At 39.8% G+C, this 18,939-nt stretch overlaps 1 protein-coding gene across 5 annotated transcripts in view; it reads right to left on the bottom strand.

The window, feature by feature from the left end:
* LOC109986042 (anion exchange protein 3-like) overlaps nucleotides 1-18,939 on the bottom strand; it is a 63,862-nt gene that overhangs the window by 20,896 nt on the left and 24,027 nt on the right. For 3 of the 5 annotated variants that reach the window (XM_065962036.1, XM_065962037.1, XM_065962038.1), the window contains 4 exons: nucleotides 8,756-8,901; nucleotides 7,062-7,242; nucleotides 6,663-6,798; nucleotides 1,266-1,325 (listed from right to left, as the gene is read on the bottom strand). In XM_065962036.1, the coding sequence (XP_065818108.1) occupies nucleotides 1,266-1,325; nucleotides 6,663-6,798; nucleotides 7,062-7,242; nucleotides 8,756-8,901 (523 nt within the window). Of the gene's footprint in view, nucleotides 1-1,265; nucleotides 1,326-6,662; nucleotides 6,799-7,061; nucleotides 7,243-8,755; nucleotides 8,902-13,491; nucleotides 18,936-18,939 lie in introns of those variants that run through there. The other 2 variants (XM_065962039.1, XM_020636558.3) reach the window with 2 other exon arrangements.

Here is an 18,939-nt window from a genome sequence, read left to right as displayed (position 1 = left end):
CTACTATACTATTTTCTCTTTTTCAGAAACCTTAAGATAAATGCATATCAAATAATTATCACTCCAGCCTTTTACTTTCATCAGTAAAAATAGAAAAAGTTGGGGTGCTGATGGCCCAGTAGTTAGGCTGTGCCACATGTACTGAGCCTATAGTCCTCCAATCAGGCAGCCCTGATTCAAGTCCGACCTGCGGCTCCTTTCTTGCATGTCATTCCCCACTCTCCCTCTCTCTCTCTCTCTCTTCAGATTTCCTACTCTGTCCACTGTCTTTTCAAATAAAGGCAAAGTTCCTATTAAAATCATTTGAATTAATGTGGCTGCAAGAAATCTGGACTACAGAGTTGTTGACAAGCACAGCTGTGCGTCTTGTTCCTATAATCTACCTTCCATTAATTCTACATGTTTCCGAGCTTTACCTCATGTACTTGTAATGCAAGTCATACATTTCGGGAAGTTATCAGCAAAATGCCTGTTAAATTAATCCACTTTTCAAAACAAGCTCATTATAAAGCACTTACGACAAAGCCTGAGTGAAAACGCTAATTTTTCCTAATGGGATATTTGCATCAGAGCAGCAATAAAACAGCCAGACACTAATCTGTGAAGGCTTATTTTCTCTACTTTATGCATGTGACTTTAAGAGTAAGCACATTTCCACTCCAAGAGAAGTATTTATTGTGTCACTGTAGCCAAGTTTCTCTTCTTTTTAACACTGCTTTATTCCTCTTTAGGCCAATGGTGACATCACCTCCCTCATTAGGCCCACATGGTCCAATAAGACAGCGCCCGAAATTGGACGTGACAGTGCTCGAGACAAAAGAACGAGGTGTGACTCTGAAATGAATTGTGTTCGAGACGTTTCCAAAGGATCTTTAAAGTGTTCCGAGTAAGCGATGAGCTAAATTTGAGCAGCGCCTCAGTGTGTTTCTTTCCACGTCGTAAATCGGATATCTCACACTGGTGATGACTCCGATGATGACAGAGAGAGGGTTTTTTTCCCCCTTTGGAAGCAGCCAGTGACATGCTGGGAATTTTATGTGAAAAGGCTGTTAGAGCTGGTACTAATTCATAAAGGCCTGCAACTAAGAACGTCTGATGGCTGGATTATTTTACGCTCATCTGTTGTGTCGCTTTGAGTGTGCAGAATCCATCCCATGCACATTAGTGACACTGCAAAGTTCATCCGTGAAAAAAATTACCAAGTATCATCACACCAAAAGTATCATCCATGCATTTATTCATTACTGTCACTGATCGAGCTGTACCATTCTGGTCTAACAGAGGGAGAGCCAGGCAGAGAATGCTGCACCAGTAGCACAGGAGAGCTGAACACACAGACATGAGGATAAAATGAATGTTTCTAAAAAATTAAACTTCTACATGTGTGAGTGAACATTTATTATTGACTTTGACAAAGTCGACACAGTTTTACTGCTGGGTCCATTCAGGAGTTGTCTTGATTAAATCAAATTACAACACTTTAAAAAATGTAAAGCCAAGATTAATGAAGAAGCCCCGAAAGTGTTCAATTGGAACAATTGTTTGTCAACTGTGACAACTTAAACCTTCAGAGAGTGTTGAATAATCAAAAGCTCCTGAACTCAACTCAATAAAGAGACCTTTAATCAATAATTGTGGTTTAAACATAATGTCCTCCAGTGACACTAACTCTCAACTCAAAGGAAAAACATCAGTCCACACCTGGACCAAAAGGCAAGCTAATCTAGACTCAGCCAACACCTTTCGTTCTGAACAGAGTAGGTAAAATATGGTCCTATTGTCAATAGACTTCCATTGATGTATAGACTGTTAGTGACATTAAACATACAGCGCAGCTCGGGGTCATTTGTAGGAATCCTTTTGCATGCCATTGGCATGTTTGAGGTTTGGTAGAGAATTTCTGTAATCAAAAATAGTTATCAGCACATCTCAAATTCCAAGTTAAGGAGGACGAAACACTCCACTAGTTTATTTTACATTCAATTTATTGTGATGTGAGTGGAGTAAACTGGGGGAATATTCCTGTTTTGTCTTCCTTAACTTGGAATTTGAGATGTGCTGCCTTTTTATATGTTCGGAACATTTTTTAAAATTTACGCTTAGTACTCTTAATAATCAACTGGTGAAGCACCACTTTCCACTCCAACTGAGTTATCAGATTATGTCTTGGTCAGAAGAGAATTGTGTCTGAGCCTCGTCTACTTCTGTATTAAGTTAACCCAATAACAAGAGGTTTGACTTATTTTCAACATTGGATAGCATTAGCTAACCACTGGGCGGAGTAGGGAGGGTCTTTCCGATCTTTGCTGCATGTATTTTCATTTTTTGACCATCTTGAACTTCAATTATGTTACTTATGTTGCTTAAAAACAATGAGCCAGTTTATTGAATGTTATCATGTTGCTACCCATCGAGCTATAAGTTGAGAAACCCTGGTCTACAGCTCTACTCATTACGCTAAGTTGTAAAAGCTAATATCAGTGTGCTGACTTTAGTAACTCTTTAAGTGTGTTCAAAGAGGAACAATTTGACACTTAGCAGGTATTATAACGAGTAAAGTCATTGACTTGTTGCGTTTTTGCATTCTGACATTGGGACATTAGATTGGAAGGTTCATCAGAGGCTATAATAGATGGTAAATGGACTTGAGCTTGTAAAGCGCTTTTTCTAGTCTTCTGACTACTCAAAGTGCTTTTACAGCGCAGGTCACACCTACACATTCACACACTGATGGTGGATGTTGCCATGTAAAGTGTCCATCAGTATTAACTTATTCCATTCATACACATTCATACGCCACCGCCAAAGCAGCTGTTAAGTGTCTTGGCCAACACACCAGACATGTGGCTGCAGGAGCTGGGGATCGAACTAGACGATCGACTCTACCAACTGAGCCACAACCCCCCCCTTAGTACTCGACATCTCAAAACTATGAGCTCATCGTGGGGCAGGATGTAAAGCAACCACCTGCTACAATTCAACCTTACATTCATATACATATAAGTCACTAACCAATTATAACAACAATCCACCACCTTCAAAAATCTGGTGGTGCTAGAAAAGGGTACCTGTGTTTGTGCAAAATTATTATGATATCTGCTGGACACAGTGACTGTAACCACCACTTTTTCAAAGAAATAACCAATAGAGGTTTAACTATCAAGCAAAACTTGGTTTGCATTTAAGTCAGAAGTCGTCAACCAGTGACCTTAAATGTTTTCTCAATCCATTTAACAGTAATGTCGTATAAAACAAGCTGGAGAACGAGTGAGCATGGTGACAACATCTGCGTCTGGCAGGCATGACTTATCTTTCCTTTTGGTAATTCAACTTGACAGTCGACATTTAGTTCACCTTTTTCTTCCTTATATAACACTGACAGATCTATAATGCACTACATGGAGCACACTATTCCATTGGCTGTGTGGGTTGGGTCAGTTTAGCTGGCATGTCAATGCAGCTGCCAATCAATAAGAGGGGACAGGCGTAGAGAGAGGGGGGATGCCATGTCACATGTTTTACATCCACATGCTTTATTTGATTACAGAGTAGCCGAGTGTGCAGGATCTGATGTAACCATGCCCTCTGGGGTTTTGAGAGCATGGATGACAGATTTAAATCTTTTAATGTTCTGTAGTAGACAATTGCCTGATGGGAGATCCAGACACCTGTGAGTTAGTGGTGGTATCCATTGATAACTATCCGCTTCGCTGGTTTACAAACATTGCATCGACTGGAAAGAGTCGGCTTATGCTAAAACCTTAAAGAACCAAAAACTCTACAAGAACAACTGTCCTTGTGAGCCTGCAGCAATAAACCTTCTGAATAAATATACACTATAGTTGGATGTTTAGTCACTCTTCTTTCATCTTCTTTGAAAACATTTGAAATACAATGAATCTGGATTTAGAATTAAAAAAAAAAAAATAGCTTAACATAGAAAGATTATACATTAATGTGGGGTGGCAGTAACTCAGTCTGTAGGAGCTCGAGTTGGGAACTGGAGTGTCGCCAGTTTACGTCTCGGTGTGGACCAAGTCTGGAAGATGGTCTGGTAGCTCGAGAGAAACCACTTCCCTTCTTGAGCACTGACGAGGTGCCCTTAAGCAAGGCACTGAACCCTTAACTGCTCGGCAATTTCATTTGCACCCCCTCACTCTGACATCTCTCCATTAATGCATGTCAATCGGATCCTGTCTGTGCATGTGTGTGTATTTCAGCCTGTGTGTGTGTGGCATGTTTCAGTTACAGAGTGTAAAAGTAATTTCCCCCTCATGGGATTAATAAAGGATATCTTCATAGAGCCTCAAACATCGTATCTCATTCTTCTTCTGTAGTTATGAGAATCAGACCGACAGACAGAGATCAAACTTACGAGGTGGTTTACACAATTTCATGTCAACAAACTCTAAATCAAAAGGTGTAGGATTTAGGACCCAGTGCAGCTTTAACACGGTCTTGCCATCTGAATCTTAGTCAACCCCGGGGAAGTACACCACATGAAGAGCCAAGTGTTGTTAAATGTCACAATTTGGAAATTCCCCTCTCAGTTCCCCAGAGTTTGCCGTTTGTAACAAACTCCACAGCAGAACAATGATTAATGCGGAGGAAGAGGAGAGATGTGGTAATTTTTCTTCATGCTTCAATACCTGAAATCTATGTGCGTAATGTAAACAAGGCTGCATCCCTAATACAATACACTGACTGGTTTGTTAATACATGAAACAGAAACAAGCTGAATCGAAGATGAAAATGTTTTCAGGGACATGTCTCTAACGTTGGTATTAAATGGGATTGGGATTTTTTGTGGATTAATCAAGATCTGCTCACATGGTTACAATCCCACAGACCGAAACCACAAGGAGTTCCTCCACCAAACATATCATTTAAGAATAATGTCCTGAAAATCAACCTTGGCACGCACAAAACCAATGAAAAAGCTTCTCCCACGGGCGGCTGCAGGATAGAATAGTCTGCATAATCTAATTTAATGGACTTTAATGGCAGATAAAGTTGCCAGTATAAGCAGTAAATCAAATTCCTTCACAGCAGTTCTGTCAGTAACAGGATCAGTTAGGCTTCTTTGAAATGCTCATTTTACATGAATGTACCTTTTTGGAGTGATTCCTGAAACACGTCCATCTCCTCTGTGACTCTATCAATACATTTCATACCTCTGCAGTACTTCTTAAAGGTCACATAAATAAACATAAACAAAATACTCTTCACCATATTTTCCTGACACTAACATGTGTCTCTAGTCTGTCTACAAACCCCCCAATTATTAGAAAAGTCCATCCTCTCCGTCTTTTGCCTGCTCCACTTTTCAGAAGATGTGAATGCTCAAACAGGAAGTTTGGAGATTTTCCTTTCATGACATCACGAAGGGCAGTAACTCCTCCCCCAGGTGGGTGACACTCCCACAGCTAGGTGTTTGTTCTGCCCTCTCAGTCTGCCTTCTCACCGTAAACAATAGGGCATGGAGCAAGAAAGCCTGAGCCACCAAAGCCCTTCCATAGAGGGGGCGTGGTCAGATACCGCTCATTTACATTTAAAGGTACAGACACAGAAACAGCCTGTTCTGGGCAGGGCTGAAATAGAGGGGTTTATAGACATGATCAAATACAGGATCAGAGCGGATTTAGAAAAAGAAACTTCACACACATGTTTTGAGGAGCTCTGAGACTTACTGCAAAATCTGGAATATAAGTCACACCGGTATATAAGACGCACCCTGTTTTGAAAAAAAGTTTAAACTGTTTTCCTGCGTGACAATTTATATTGTGTTCAGCGATGTCTACAACGTGCAGTTTCTATGCAGCTGTGTCGCTCTTAAAAGTCCCGTCTGTTTTCACGTTCGGGAGTTTGCACTCCTACTAGCTACAGTACGGTAGTTGAGCTCTCAGCCTGCAGTGAAAGTTGTGAGGTACAGACTCCTAGCTTGCGAGTCGCGCTGCCCGACTCCGCTGGTCACTCTTTAACTTTAATATAGGACTCTTTAAATCAAAAAAGCACTCCACAAGGTTTATTTACGGAAAAAATATACTACTGTTTTCTGTAAATACATGATTATCACCTTGTGAGGGAGAAAAGATGTGAAAAAAGTCGCGCAGTCAGACTGGTCTGTGTCGCCGTCTTTCCCAGCACAGCGTGCACTCAGCTTTCAATACACAATGAATGGGGATGGCTTTTTAATGACGTCAGGTCGCAGTGATAGGGGCTGCTGCACCCGCTGTAATGATGTTTCAGTATTTTATACTGGTATATTGGTCACACCGGTGTATCAGACGCAGCCAACTTTTAAGACGAAAAACTAGGTATTAAAAGTGTGTCTTATACACCGGATTTTACGGTATTTAAACTGGCTTAAAAGGAGGATAATATATGACCTTTAAACCGTTTGCTTTTGGACTTGAGTCGTACAAGGGGTTATCTGATTTGTTAGTATGTTTTGATTTTCCATTTTGATGTACTCTGAGTAAATATTCATAAACATTTTTGTCCAAAATTGACATATGAGGCCTTCAATTCTCCCCCTAGTTTTCTTAGTAGCATAACTTGATAACTTTCCACTCAAAACGGATGATAAAAATGCTCTCTGTGAGGTGGGTACATCAAATTTGATTTTAGAATATTAAAGTGATAGTTAGCCAGGTCCTGACCTGTGTTTGAGAAGCAGCGCCCGGAGAACACTGGGTCTGTCCTCAGCCCTGATCTGATCAGAGATGATCATTGTCTCCACCACCAGATGGGCGATGCCTGGCAGTGAGTTCTGCTCCAGGTCAAGAAGGATGGCACCTAATGAAAGAAGACAGAGGAAGATAAAGGGCTAACCTCACTGCTTATACCAGATGCAATCAGGGAGAGAAAGATTTCAATCTACACAGTACAGATATTTGAGAAATTCAGCCAAAAACACACTGGTTTGTTAGTTTACAATGTCTGTTTGATGCCATGTTTATTATTGTAGATTATATTTCAGCTTCAAATGGAAATAGAGCTATTAAACAATGTTGTTGTGAGTTTTAGTTTCCCTCTGCGTGCATTCTGGAGCTTTTTACCATGTGTGATGGTGCGCCGAAGCTCCAACAAGCTGCGAAAAGAGAGTGAGGCCACATGAGGTTTTCCCCAGCGGTCCGTCTCCTCCTCCACATCCTCTTCAAACTTGATCCAGCGAGCGCGCTCCTTCCAACGCATTTCATGGTCCTTCTCCACAATCAGCTCGTTCAGCTCCACAAACAACTGAGGATGAAGAGGAACAGGGTATTTTTTAAAAATACAGCTTGTTGAAATAAAACAGGAAAACTGCATCAATCCGTAGTTAAGAAAAATAACTGTAACAAGCAGAACACGATCTTTAACTGATGGCAAATCGAGTTCAAAGGAAGCTAATCCAATGACACAGTCCACACATGTTTATGGGGACTGACTAAACTAAGTGGTTTGGATCCAGTATAAAGTGGTGTGGACTCGCAGGATAAGAGAATGGTCTGGAGAGACATTTGTCGACGTTCAACATTTAACTCATGTCCAGCAAAGTGTCCGAAGAGCAACAAAGCGTAATGTGATTTGTGTCGTTGGTTCAAACATGAGGAAGGATTTTTAGGTTTTATTTTCTTCAGATCAACAGAGAAGAATGTTTCTAAAATAGACTACACTAAAGGAGAATTGTGTTTTATAAGACTAATGAATTTTAATTTATTCACAAGTATGGACTGATCATTATTTTTGAAGCTATTAATGTTCCAGAAATGATGTCAACTGTGTTTACCTCAAGTGTTTAACACAGCAGAATAATCATCAACTCAGTATCAGCTCTCCAGAGTTTTTTTTAGCCTCTTTTAGCCCTTTTTTTGGTTGTTCTGCTTGCATCTTTATGATTAACTGTCAAGACTCTGCTCACTCTTGTTTTTAGCAAGCCCGTGGGCGAAGAAGCTTTTTTGTTTTAAATCTTAAAACTATTGAGATCACTGTATAAAGTGCCTAGCAACAAAACAGCTGATAAAATTAGCAAAACAGCAAGTAAGCACGTTTGCTGCTAAAGACAAAAATACTTCCCTTCAGGAGAAGGCCAAGAGCTTTGAGAAGAACAATCATTGGGCTTATATTTGTTGGGTAAACATAAATACAACTGAAATCAAAGGCTTTTAAAGTTGACCTATTTTTCTGATAGTTTTAAATCATGAGGTAAATGTATGTTGGAGTAATCCCAGGATAAGTCTGCGGAGGGCGCTAAACGGCTTGTTCTGCAAATCACGGGATAATTCCCTGATATGAAACCAAAATTTTAGCAGACTGCTTCAAGCCTCTACGTAAGCCGTTGAAACCTCTTTATTCTACCAGCTGGAGAGCAGCCCTCTCCTAGTAGCTGGCCAATCAGAAGACAGTGGGCACGAGGTGAGGGGAGGCCTGAGTAGCTGTACAAACCTTTTTCAGGCAGAGGCTAAAATTAGGCTTTTTACTGACACCAGTGGAAGATAAATAAGGAGTTTGTTTGAGCTGGAAATCATGCAAAGATACTCTGAAGGTTTTACACATTGACAACATGAAAGGTGAAGGTGGGGAGAATACGGGATCTTTAACCTCAATGTGTTAATCGTTGATAATTTGCCCATAATACTGCTTTAAAGATGATAAGATTTATGTCCTAAACTGTGGAAATTGTATGTTGTTATGTTGTCTGCTAAGTGATGGTTCACCTAGCCGTCTAGATGCTGATTCATTTATTTTGGGGGAACAAAAGAGTGCAGCAAACCTCATGAGTTTTCTTATCTGCTGCCCTCTTCTTCCTCTTCAGGCTGCAAAGTGGTGTAGAACTGTTGCTACTACGGTTCATCTGACACCGGGATGACTTCTTCACCAGGTGGCGTCTCAACCCGGGGTTGTCCTCAAATCTGTGACCTGAAAAACAAGAGGTATTTAAGTCAAAATCAAAAGGTCAACACTGCTGGGTCAGTGTGACCGGAAAAAAAATAAAAGGAACTTCTTAGTAAATAAACCAGATAATAAACATGCTTTCTAACTCAGGATATGTGCTCCATACTGGAAAATCAGGAATCTAATTTCCAGCTGACAAGAGGAATATCCACTAACCGAAGGTGAAAGCTCCACGGGTGAGTGAGAGTCTGCCGTAGGTTCGCCATGGGAAACTGTTACAGAAGAGCTGCTTTTTCTCGCAGACATTTGTCAGTTCAAAAAGAGTAATTTCATTTTCAATTTCCTTTACCACAAATCATATTTTATTGAGTTTAGCGTAACGAGGAGGTCTCTAAATTACAGAAAGTACCTCGCCATTTCTGCTGTTTAAGTGTGGGTAGCTCAGGAAGTCGTTTGATTTAGATAAATTAACCAGGAAACGGAGAAAAGGTTAACCACCTGTGTGGAAATGTGTTTCAGGGGTGGCAAAGGATGTTTTATATGATTTGAGGAAATGGTTATAATTTAGTCAAATTGTTACAAACCACTTTGAGAGCCGGTGTGTTTTCATTCAGAGTTGGTCAAGTGGAAGATTTTAGGCAATCCGTTGTAGCTCAGGCAACATTGAAGGGCAGTAAACACCTGTCAATGGGCTTCTTTTTAAATGCATCTCAGGTGTGTTTACATTCCTGTCGGCTACTTTTCAAAGATTCTCCTGAGTGTTTTGATTGACTCTCCACTTTCTAGGCAGCATTTGAAGTATTCTAATCTGATTTAATCTTAGATTTTCTTGCATTTACATGAATGATTAACCAATGTAGTAACCATCGTGTTGCTTTTATTCGTTTTGTCAGATCTATAAAGAGCATGACTGAAGTCATCACATGCAGATAATTGTTCTATGTCTGCTTATTGAATTGTAATGAATGAAATCCCTGGAACAAGTGTTAAGACTTCAGGTTAGAAGTCAGGGTATGTAAAAGGTTATGTGAGGTTAAGTTGTAGTTTTGGGTTGGTGTGTTTAAGGTCACTGTAAACGATCTGTTGGCAGGTTTTGAAACTGACATTTCACTCTGAACTGAAAGAACTGCCCTTGACCCAGCAGAGCAGCCAAACGCTGAATTAATTTTCTGACTAAATAAACACTGTCTTTTTTAATCTTCTACATGAGCGGCCGGGCCTACAGGAGGTGACAGAGTGAGTAAGTGTGTGTGTGTGTGTGTGTGTGTGTGTGTGTGTCTCTGTGTGTGTGTGTGTGTGTGTGTGTGTGTGTGTTGTGTGTGTGTGTGTGTGTGTGTGTGTGTGTGTGTGTGTGTGTGTGTGTGTGTGTGTGTGTGTGTGTGTGTGTGTGTGTGTGTGTGTGTGCGCAATAGCTGCAGAAAGTGTTCCGTCCTGCTGCGTCATGCCTTCCTCAGGGAAACAGAGAGAAATGGAAATCAAGATGAAGTTAGGCTGTATTTCAGTTTGCAGACCCTCCCAAGGGGAAAACTCTAAAAGCTGTCCTTTGGTGAACTGCTCCAGCTGATCTGATGAGCACATTTTTCTCACCACAGAGAAAGGGCATGAACTAGGTAAATAAAATGTAGCTGAAAGGGACTCAATTGTACTCCCTTTTCTCCCATTGAACTGTTCTTTGACCTTTGATTATACATTTCAAGTCCTACTCTATCCACTGCCCTCTGAAATCAAGGCATAAAAGCCCAAAAACAAATTTAAAAAATAACATTCATTTGATCACCAGCTCAAGGTTTCCAGGCATTAATTGGGACATTGGTGGAACGTTAATTATTTCTGGACAGCAAACCGGACAACACATCCTTTTGCTTCTCTGTGATGGGACATAATTGGGCAAGTTGATAGTTAAACTGGGTCAATGACAAGCCACTTGTTTTCTTTAGAATAATTACACTCTAGAAGAACTAAACAATCCCTGTGTAACCAACCATCCCATTTTAATAACACTGATTTATGTGGATTTGAGAAGTTAAATATATCCCAACAATGACCCCCACACTAAAAAAAAAAATCATTCCATAATTAAAGTCCCACAAGGACATGTATTTGTGTGCCAGGTATCATGTTGTCCACAAATTCTGTTTCTTTTGGCTCTTTATCAGAGTCAAATCCAATCATTGTACAAGTTTCATTTGCTAATTAAATTTGAGGAGAAAACAAAAGTTTCTGTTACTGCAATACTAAACTCATGGTCATTTGTAATACAAAGAATCTGATGTAAAAAAAACTTGGTATGTTAACCAAATAAAAAGGATTCTGGCAACTTAAAAAGACAAAGAGACATAGACACAGAGTGAAGACCTGTGAGTTACCCCTGAGTTTAAAGGGAAATGCATGACAGGAATGGCAGCATGTATTAGACGTGAATTTATGTTAAATATCTCATAAGTCACATAGCATATGGAACACGAGTAACAATGTTAATCGTAATGACACTAAAGCTCTTGAGAAACAGCTGTGAATTAATTTTGTCTATGCCAATCTGCCTCTAAAATGTTTATTTCCTAGTAAGTAGTTTGTACGATTCAAATTGTGTCACCTCTTTAAAACAGGCTAATGCTTATTTCCTGCTGTGCTAACTGACCTGGTCCAAAATGGTTTACTTTCATGGGATCTGCTATTAGCTTTGGCCACCAGGGTTACATCTCACTTGGCTTTCAATTAGGCCCTAACCCTTTTATGCTCTTGGGAGGCTTGTTTGTCCCGTCTCTTTTGAAGTTCGAGGGGTAGTGGTCTTCAAGCTCTAAATGGTGTAATTTGGGTCATTTGGGATCCAAATGACCAGGGATTTTGAAGAATAAGGATTCAACTCCAATGCCTTAAATGTCTCTTCTAAAGGACTGCTACCAGATCAAGGGACCTCAAAACTAAGGTTAGGGCTCAGGGGTTGGCCTTAAGATTGGGCCTAAAGGTCAGATGTCATCAATTTTTGGTAATCTATCAAAAAGTTCTTGACATATAATATGAGACCAGCAGGGGACCTGATATTGTATGGTTGTTAAAAGCTCTGAGCAAGTCAAAGACAGGATGAAACAAGCTCTTTGCACCATTCAAATTAAAAGGCAAATTATAAGTTGTCCAGCATTGGGAATAGGTGGACCCCCTTGAGGTAACCCTTCTACTCTCAGTATAGGGTAAAGTGCTGGCTCCATGCCTTTATCAAGGACACCGCAAAGAACAATGTGTTAGTTACTTTCATCATTGTCACTTGCAAAAAAGTAAAAAATTAAGACGAGTACTTCAAGTCTCAAAATCAGATTCAAGAGCTAGCAAAGCTAATGTTAACCACAGTTTATTGCTCTTACATTGAACTGATCTGAGGCAGGGGACAATGGGAGATTCCCCTCAGCTCATATAGCACTTTGGCTCAGCTATCAACTGGACACTTCAAGGGATACAAGCAAGTATCAACGTCAGCCACGTTGCATACATTTCACACACACTAAACATAATTTAGGTGTTCGGTAAAACAAAACTAGCAAGCTATCAAGCCAAATCATTTTTCCAATTTATGTTAAGAATGATCAAAAACAAATGATGCAATGCCATGTGGATTAAAGAATTAACCAGATGAAATACATCATGTATTGAGGCTTTTACTGGTGACTGTTTTCCTATAATGTTTCGATAGTGGCTGATACTATGTATTTATTGCAATAATAAAAACAGGGAACTGTAAGTTTAAGTGAAATTGATAAGTAGGGTTCCCTTTTCAGGACCAGATGGACACCCTGCAGCTAATGAGAAATGAGGATTCACCCAGGCCATGGTATAATAACTGTTAATGGGGCTTAACAGACACAGTGATCAGAGGAACGACAAATACTAGTCAGAATTCTGATGACCACATTTCAAGACCAATTAAGACTTATGTAGATGTCGATTGGTAGCCGTCGCAGGTTTTTTAAAAGTTTGGATGTCCTTTGTTGGGAATCAATGTATTTCTTGCAGCCAATCAGAATTCAGTTTCACCCAGACAAGGATATCAAACCATATCATACAAAGTGATGTCATTATTGAGGTTTAGCAGACATAGTTATTAAAAGGAATAAATGCTCATGTTTCTTGACAGACTTTCAACTACACTCTAAAAGTACTCATTAGTATTGTAGGTTGATTAACTTAATTTATTTTAAATATGTCAAACCACACTTAGCTGGTCAATGAAATGTCTTTCCACTCAAACAGTGGCTGATCACAAATGGACCTGCCAAATGAGGGCAACTGGATCAATAGGAAAGCAGGAAATAGCAGCAGTTGGGCATCATGTCAATTCACTCAATACTTTTGACCAACTTGTTCTGTGTGTGGCCATGAATGAGTTGTATTGCGGTTAATTAAGCTAGCAGCCCCCCATTATTGATTATCCATGTAAAACCTGAATATAATGCACGTCCATTTGGAGTTCTGGGTGCTTTTTGATTACATAACAACCTTAGTCATCAACAGCTTGACATAACATTTACTACTGTCAAATGTCCATGGTTTAAGCTCTTCACTGAATGGACAACATTGGAATTCTACCCTTCAAAAACAGAAGCACAACTTTATAACACTTACGGATAGGCTCGATCGATGACTCCACTTGAGTTTGGATTGACTCAAGCAAGTCATAGTCGTCAAAATCCAAAACAAACTCTTCAAAATCCTCCAATCCCTCAGCATTGGACGATGAGCTGTGGGGCTCATGTTGGTGCTTCTTGGGGGTTCCTTTCTGGGTACTGCACCGACGTTCTTGTCCATGATGTTCAATGCTGAGCCTCTTATCAGAGGTGCCCTGTCCCTGGTTTTCCTGTCCCTCAACGTCTGTCATCTCCGCTGCTGGTACTTCCTCCTATCCTCCTCCAAGTGGACACACTGCTCATCCAGGGCTCCAACTCATGAACGATAGTTCTCCTGGATCACTGTTCTAATGAGACTGGATCTTGGCAAAAAAAACCGTTGTCAAAACCTCAAAAACAAGAGTCAACATCCGACCTTTAAAAAGTCTTGTGCCTCTGGTATCCAAAGACACTTCTTGTGTTGTAGGAGTCCAATAAGTGAAATAGTTATATGATGCAAAATAAGCCTTAAATCCAAACAAAATCCAAACAAAATCCAAACGTTGATGCCACACCCTGCTAGATCCACAATCAGGGAGCTGCAAAATGGTAGCAAATAACACTTTATCCACAACTTCAAAAACGGGTATTGACAGGAATGGTCTACTTTGTGAGACCTGCCTGTCAGCTGAATGGTTGTTCCGCCCTTTTCTAACGATGTCCCCAGCCAATTGATCTTTGTGGCCGTTGGAAATCCAACACTAAGTGAATCAGGCAAGAGGAGTTCATGCCCCTCATTTCCATAGAGTCCACTATCACATCCCCATCATGTGATTTGAAGAAGGGTAAAAGTCAAGTTCTGATGGTTGCAGTCATCCCTGAATTACATTCAACTAAAAGAAGCACTGAACAAAAAGACTCGAGCACAGATAAAAACTGAGAACCTTTAGTATGTAAACTACACCAGAGAAACCAACAGTAACTGACGGGACTAATCTTAGTGAGATATCATGCTGCTGATAATTATCAGAGCATGCTTCACAATTTCTGTCCCTTGGTCACCATGGAAACCCCTGAGGTGTAATGGTCTGACTTGTCTAGATCAAGTGTGCCACTCTTAGACACTCAAAGGACTGCTTTCGACATGCTTGAATATTGTGTTGGTGTGTTCAAGGAAATCCTGTATTTCTTTTCAGTCTAAGAAGGAATATAAGCATTGGCTTTAACGTTAAATCACTCTGAGTATACTTTCTCTAAACAGGAATCATGTGTGACTGAGATAGATGAGAGATTGAGAGACTCAGCACAAAGTCCGTTTATTTTCATAGAGCTTGAAAGTGAAGAATTTCAGTTTTCTTTGGCTGTTAACATGTCACTCTGTAGAGTTCAGCGGCTAAAACTTGGCTTTAATTGGCAGCTTATTTGATTTTGAAATTGGGCAGAATTCTGAGTCTATGAAGTCCGTTGACTAAAGTGAAACAGAGGGATCTACTGTGGGGATTTACTGTATGTAGCCCGTCAATTTCACCCATCACCTCCTACAAATCCGATAGCTTGATGTGATGGACTGTAGGTGCCCTGTGGTTCCCAAACAGTCAATGATTACTCTGCTCTGGTGAATCAGGAAAAGCCAGAGGCAGGGTCGCTGCTAAAGGGGAATCGACTGCAGCCCCTGTTAATTAAAGCCTCTGGAGCCTGTGAGAGACTTTTTTCTCTGTTACCATGAGGGCTCACCTCCCTCTGTCTGCCTCATCTTCACTTGTTTGTCCTTTTTTTCTATCTTAGATTTGTATTCTTCTGACAAAGATATATGTAGGCTGTTTAATAAAGAATCTATACCTGATTTTTAAACATGAATGGGAGGAAGAAAAACATGACCTCATAAGATAAAGGACAGCCGAAACAATCTCAGCTGCTGTTGACTTTGCCAAAACATACAGGATTAACATGTTAACACTGAAAGCCACTAACTTCATGATGTGTTATGATGTGTCTTGATGAATCATGATCCCTGTCCGGGATTTCCAGATGTTCATAGCAACTCGTGTCAGTAATCTCTCTGCAAAGGTTGCTGTTTCCTCTTGTTGTGCCCAATATTTCCATAAAATCTTTTTTACAGTTTTGTAGTTCTTTGGATTATTTGAGGTGATGATTGATGTAATTGTATGATTTTCCATCCATTTGCTTTGATCAGTGTTATTAAACACCTTTACTTTTAGTTAAGGTGGGGCCGCAGATGGCCTAGCAGTTAGGTGCACCCCATGTAGGGAGGTTATCCTCCTCCAAGCAGGCAGCCCAGGTAAAAAAAATAAAAAATCCAACCTGTGGCTCCTTTCCTGCGTGTGATTCCCTACTCTCTCTCCCGATTAACCACTCTATCCAGTGCCCTATCAAATAAAGGCTTTAACTGCCTTAACTAGGAAACTATTTCTATCTTATTCTCCACATTTAACATGTTTTTAACTTTCCAACAGAAAAAAATGAACTGAACAGAACCTGATGAATTCAATTTTTCAATATTTTACATGTTTCATTCTGGCCAGCAGAGGGGGCTGAAGCCTTTACAGCGCTTCTCAAAGAAATGCTTTTTTAATTATTGCCTTCTTTCCAAACATTTAGCTTTAAGCTTTAAGTCTAAGGCCTGATGTTGGTAGAACTATTGCATCTTTCCGATTATAATGTTAAATATCACCATGATAGTACAACTAATTCACCCATTCATGTAAATACACCAACAAGCCCAGCATTGAAAACAGTAGTATTACATAGTGTTGATGCGTTCGAGCTCATCACAAAAGTATTCTGTCAATGTGACATCAAAGAAACGGTGTGTAGATACTGCAGGTCCTCATCCTTCCAGCTATTGTGTTAGGAGCTTATTTTTAATGTGTGTGTGTGTGTGTGTGTGTGTGTGTGTGTGTGTGTGTGTGGGTTTGTGTGTTTGAGTGGGCCAGGAGCTGTGTAGGCTCGTTTCATGAGACACAATGTTGGACGCCCACAGTGGAGCCAACTGTTCAGCAGCAATAAGAAAGCTTGTCAAGTGTCAACATCAGAGCCGCCAGACTGACAATGAACACTGTAACAGCCTAAAAGTTTACAACGTTTACAGATCTTTTAAACAAGTACATTCAGTAAAACAGAATTTCTGATGTTTCTTTTATCGAGGTACAAATGAAGCAACAAATGATGTTTCTGATAATTGAACATTTGAAGGATGATTTATAAACAACAGGTGATTGCTTTCATTTGAATCTGACATATCAGGGAAATACTTAAATAAAAATCATGAATCTGCTCTACTTCAGATCTGTTGCATTACCTTTATGATTTTTACTGTTGCATATATTTCTATGGGAGGTGTTCTGATAGTGCAGGAGTAAGTCAGTACGTGTTGTTTGACAACCATTGTTTCTTACTCTGCAAACATCAAACAGTAATATTATTCTTGTTCTGTCAGATTAGCAGATTTTAAACACAATGCAAAAAAAGTGAGTGACAGTTAAAGCCAGTTTCTATATTTAACGTTAAGAGTTGATGCTGACTCACACTCGTTTCAGGGAAATGATAAGTGCTTCTTAATTCATACAAAAAGCCATTGATTTTCTTTTGAAGGGTTCATGTGAGACAGAAAAAAAATGTTGCGTTACACTCTAGAAATTCTGAAGAAACAGATAACAATTCAATTATAACATTTTAAATCGCCATCATTTATTTGTGTTACTAACATGTTGTCTGGCCACCTCTAATGACTGAGTTGTATTACTTTAAACTGCCACTAGAGGCTGCTGAAACCAAAATGAAGCCTCTGATGACAACATGTTTTTTTCTAGACACAATTTACAGCTGTTGTTTTTACAAACAAAAATCAACCCAAGGTACAATTTGCAGTTTAAATTGATTTTTTTTTTTTAGACATCCAGAGACTTCCAGGTGGTTTTACATTGACAGAGAAATCTGCCATTGAGAAAGAAAATAAGAATAACACTGACAAGCTGTCAACAAAACAACCAACAGAACAGTGTGCTCCTCTCTGGCAATGGATCCTGATGATGCTCAGAGCTTAAGAGTCTGAAATCATGTTCACATCAGAGAGCTGATGCACTTTCTGCCTTTTTCTTGTTCCCCCCACAGAGTCTTTTTAATAGACCTGCTGTTTTCACTCTTATCATAAATACCAGAGCAACAGCAATGCTTTCAGATTGCTGTAAAGGAGTTCTAGTATAGCAGTCCAACCGCGCTGGAAAAAAGACACCTCACAATGATCCCTCTACTGCGTTGTAGCGTGGGTGAAAAGTAAACCTGAGTCATCTGTGAAGGTACTTTTAGCAACAGATGAAATCATCTCCTATCACCCTGCTCTACAGCTTTTATTTCTCAGTAGCAGTGAGGACATATAAATGTTATTCAGTCAGTGAAGGGGTCCAGAGATGTCGTCACTTTAGGGTCAAAATACAACAGAACGTAGAAACTAAATCATGGTCTATTTTCATCCATTTGATTAAGGTTCATATACTATTCCACTCTTATCAGCTGCCATATTAGTTATCTGATATTTTGGATATCGATATCGGCCTCAAATTTCCCACAGATTGGCTGTAATGTGTCGTGTTATCTTGTCAGACGTTGTTGCTGCCAATATGGATCATTTTGTCCGAGCACAGCAAAGCAGCTTTACTTTCACTTCACTGGATGATACTGTAGCTTGACAAGTATATCAGCCTTTAAAATGGTAAATGGATTTGAGCTTGTATATTTATTTTCTAGTCTTGTGACCATTCAAAGTGCTTTACCACCGCAGGTCACAACTACACATTCACACACTAATGACATAGGCTGCTATGTAAAGTGTCCATCAGTGTTAACTAGTCCATTCATACACATTTTTTACGCTGCAATGTGTACTTGGAGTGTCTTGCCCAAGGAAACAGCAACATGTGGTGCAGGAGCAGTATACATTAAGGTTAGAGAGGGCTTGGGCAGACTACATGAAGGCTTCTTTCAGTGTTTATAAAAATCTTGGGCTTTGCTTATAACTAATGCTCCCTTGATGGAAAAAAAAAGGCTGAGCCAGCCGAGGTATAGAGGTCAAAACTGAGAACGCAGATGATCCCCTTCTTGTGCCACATGCAGACATTATAATGACAGAAGGATGGTGACATTAATGCAGATGCACAAGCTTACATAAGTCAGTTCATGAATATCACAGCTGTGCACCTTTGGAGTCTGGATATTTTATCATAGCTTGTGAAAATATTGAGACAACTGCCCCGTTTACACACAAAACACAACTTCCCTGTCAACTTCAAATCATGTTTGCAGGAGAGATAACTCTGTATTAGAGATTCTTTAGTTAAAAATCCCTCAAACATAAAGAACCAATGACATATTAGTTAAGTTTCAGCTTCTTAAATATTATTATTAAAATTCGGAATATTACAAGACCTTTGTCACCCAAACGACAAAATCT

Source organism: Labrus bergylta, chromosome 13 (assembly GCF_963930695.1).
Source record: "Labrus bergylta chromosome 13, fLabBer1.1, whole genome shotgun sequence".
NCBI classification, from domain to species: Eukaryota; Metazoa; Chordata; class Actinopteri; order Labriformes; family Labridae; genus Labrus; species Labrus bergylta.
The sequence above is the reverse complement of the archived record's forward strand: the minus strand, read 5'-3'. Positions and strand labels throughout refer to the sequence as shown.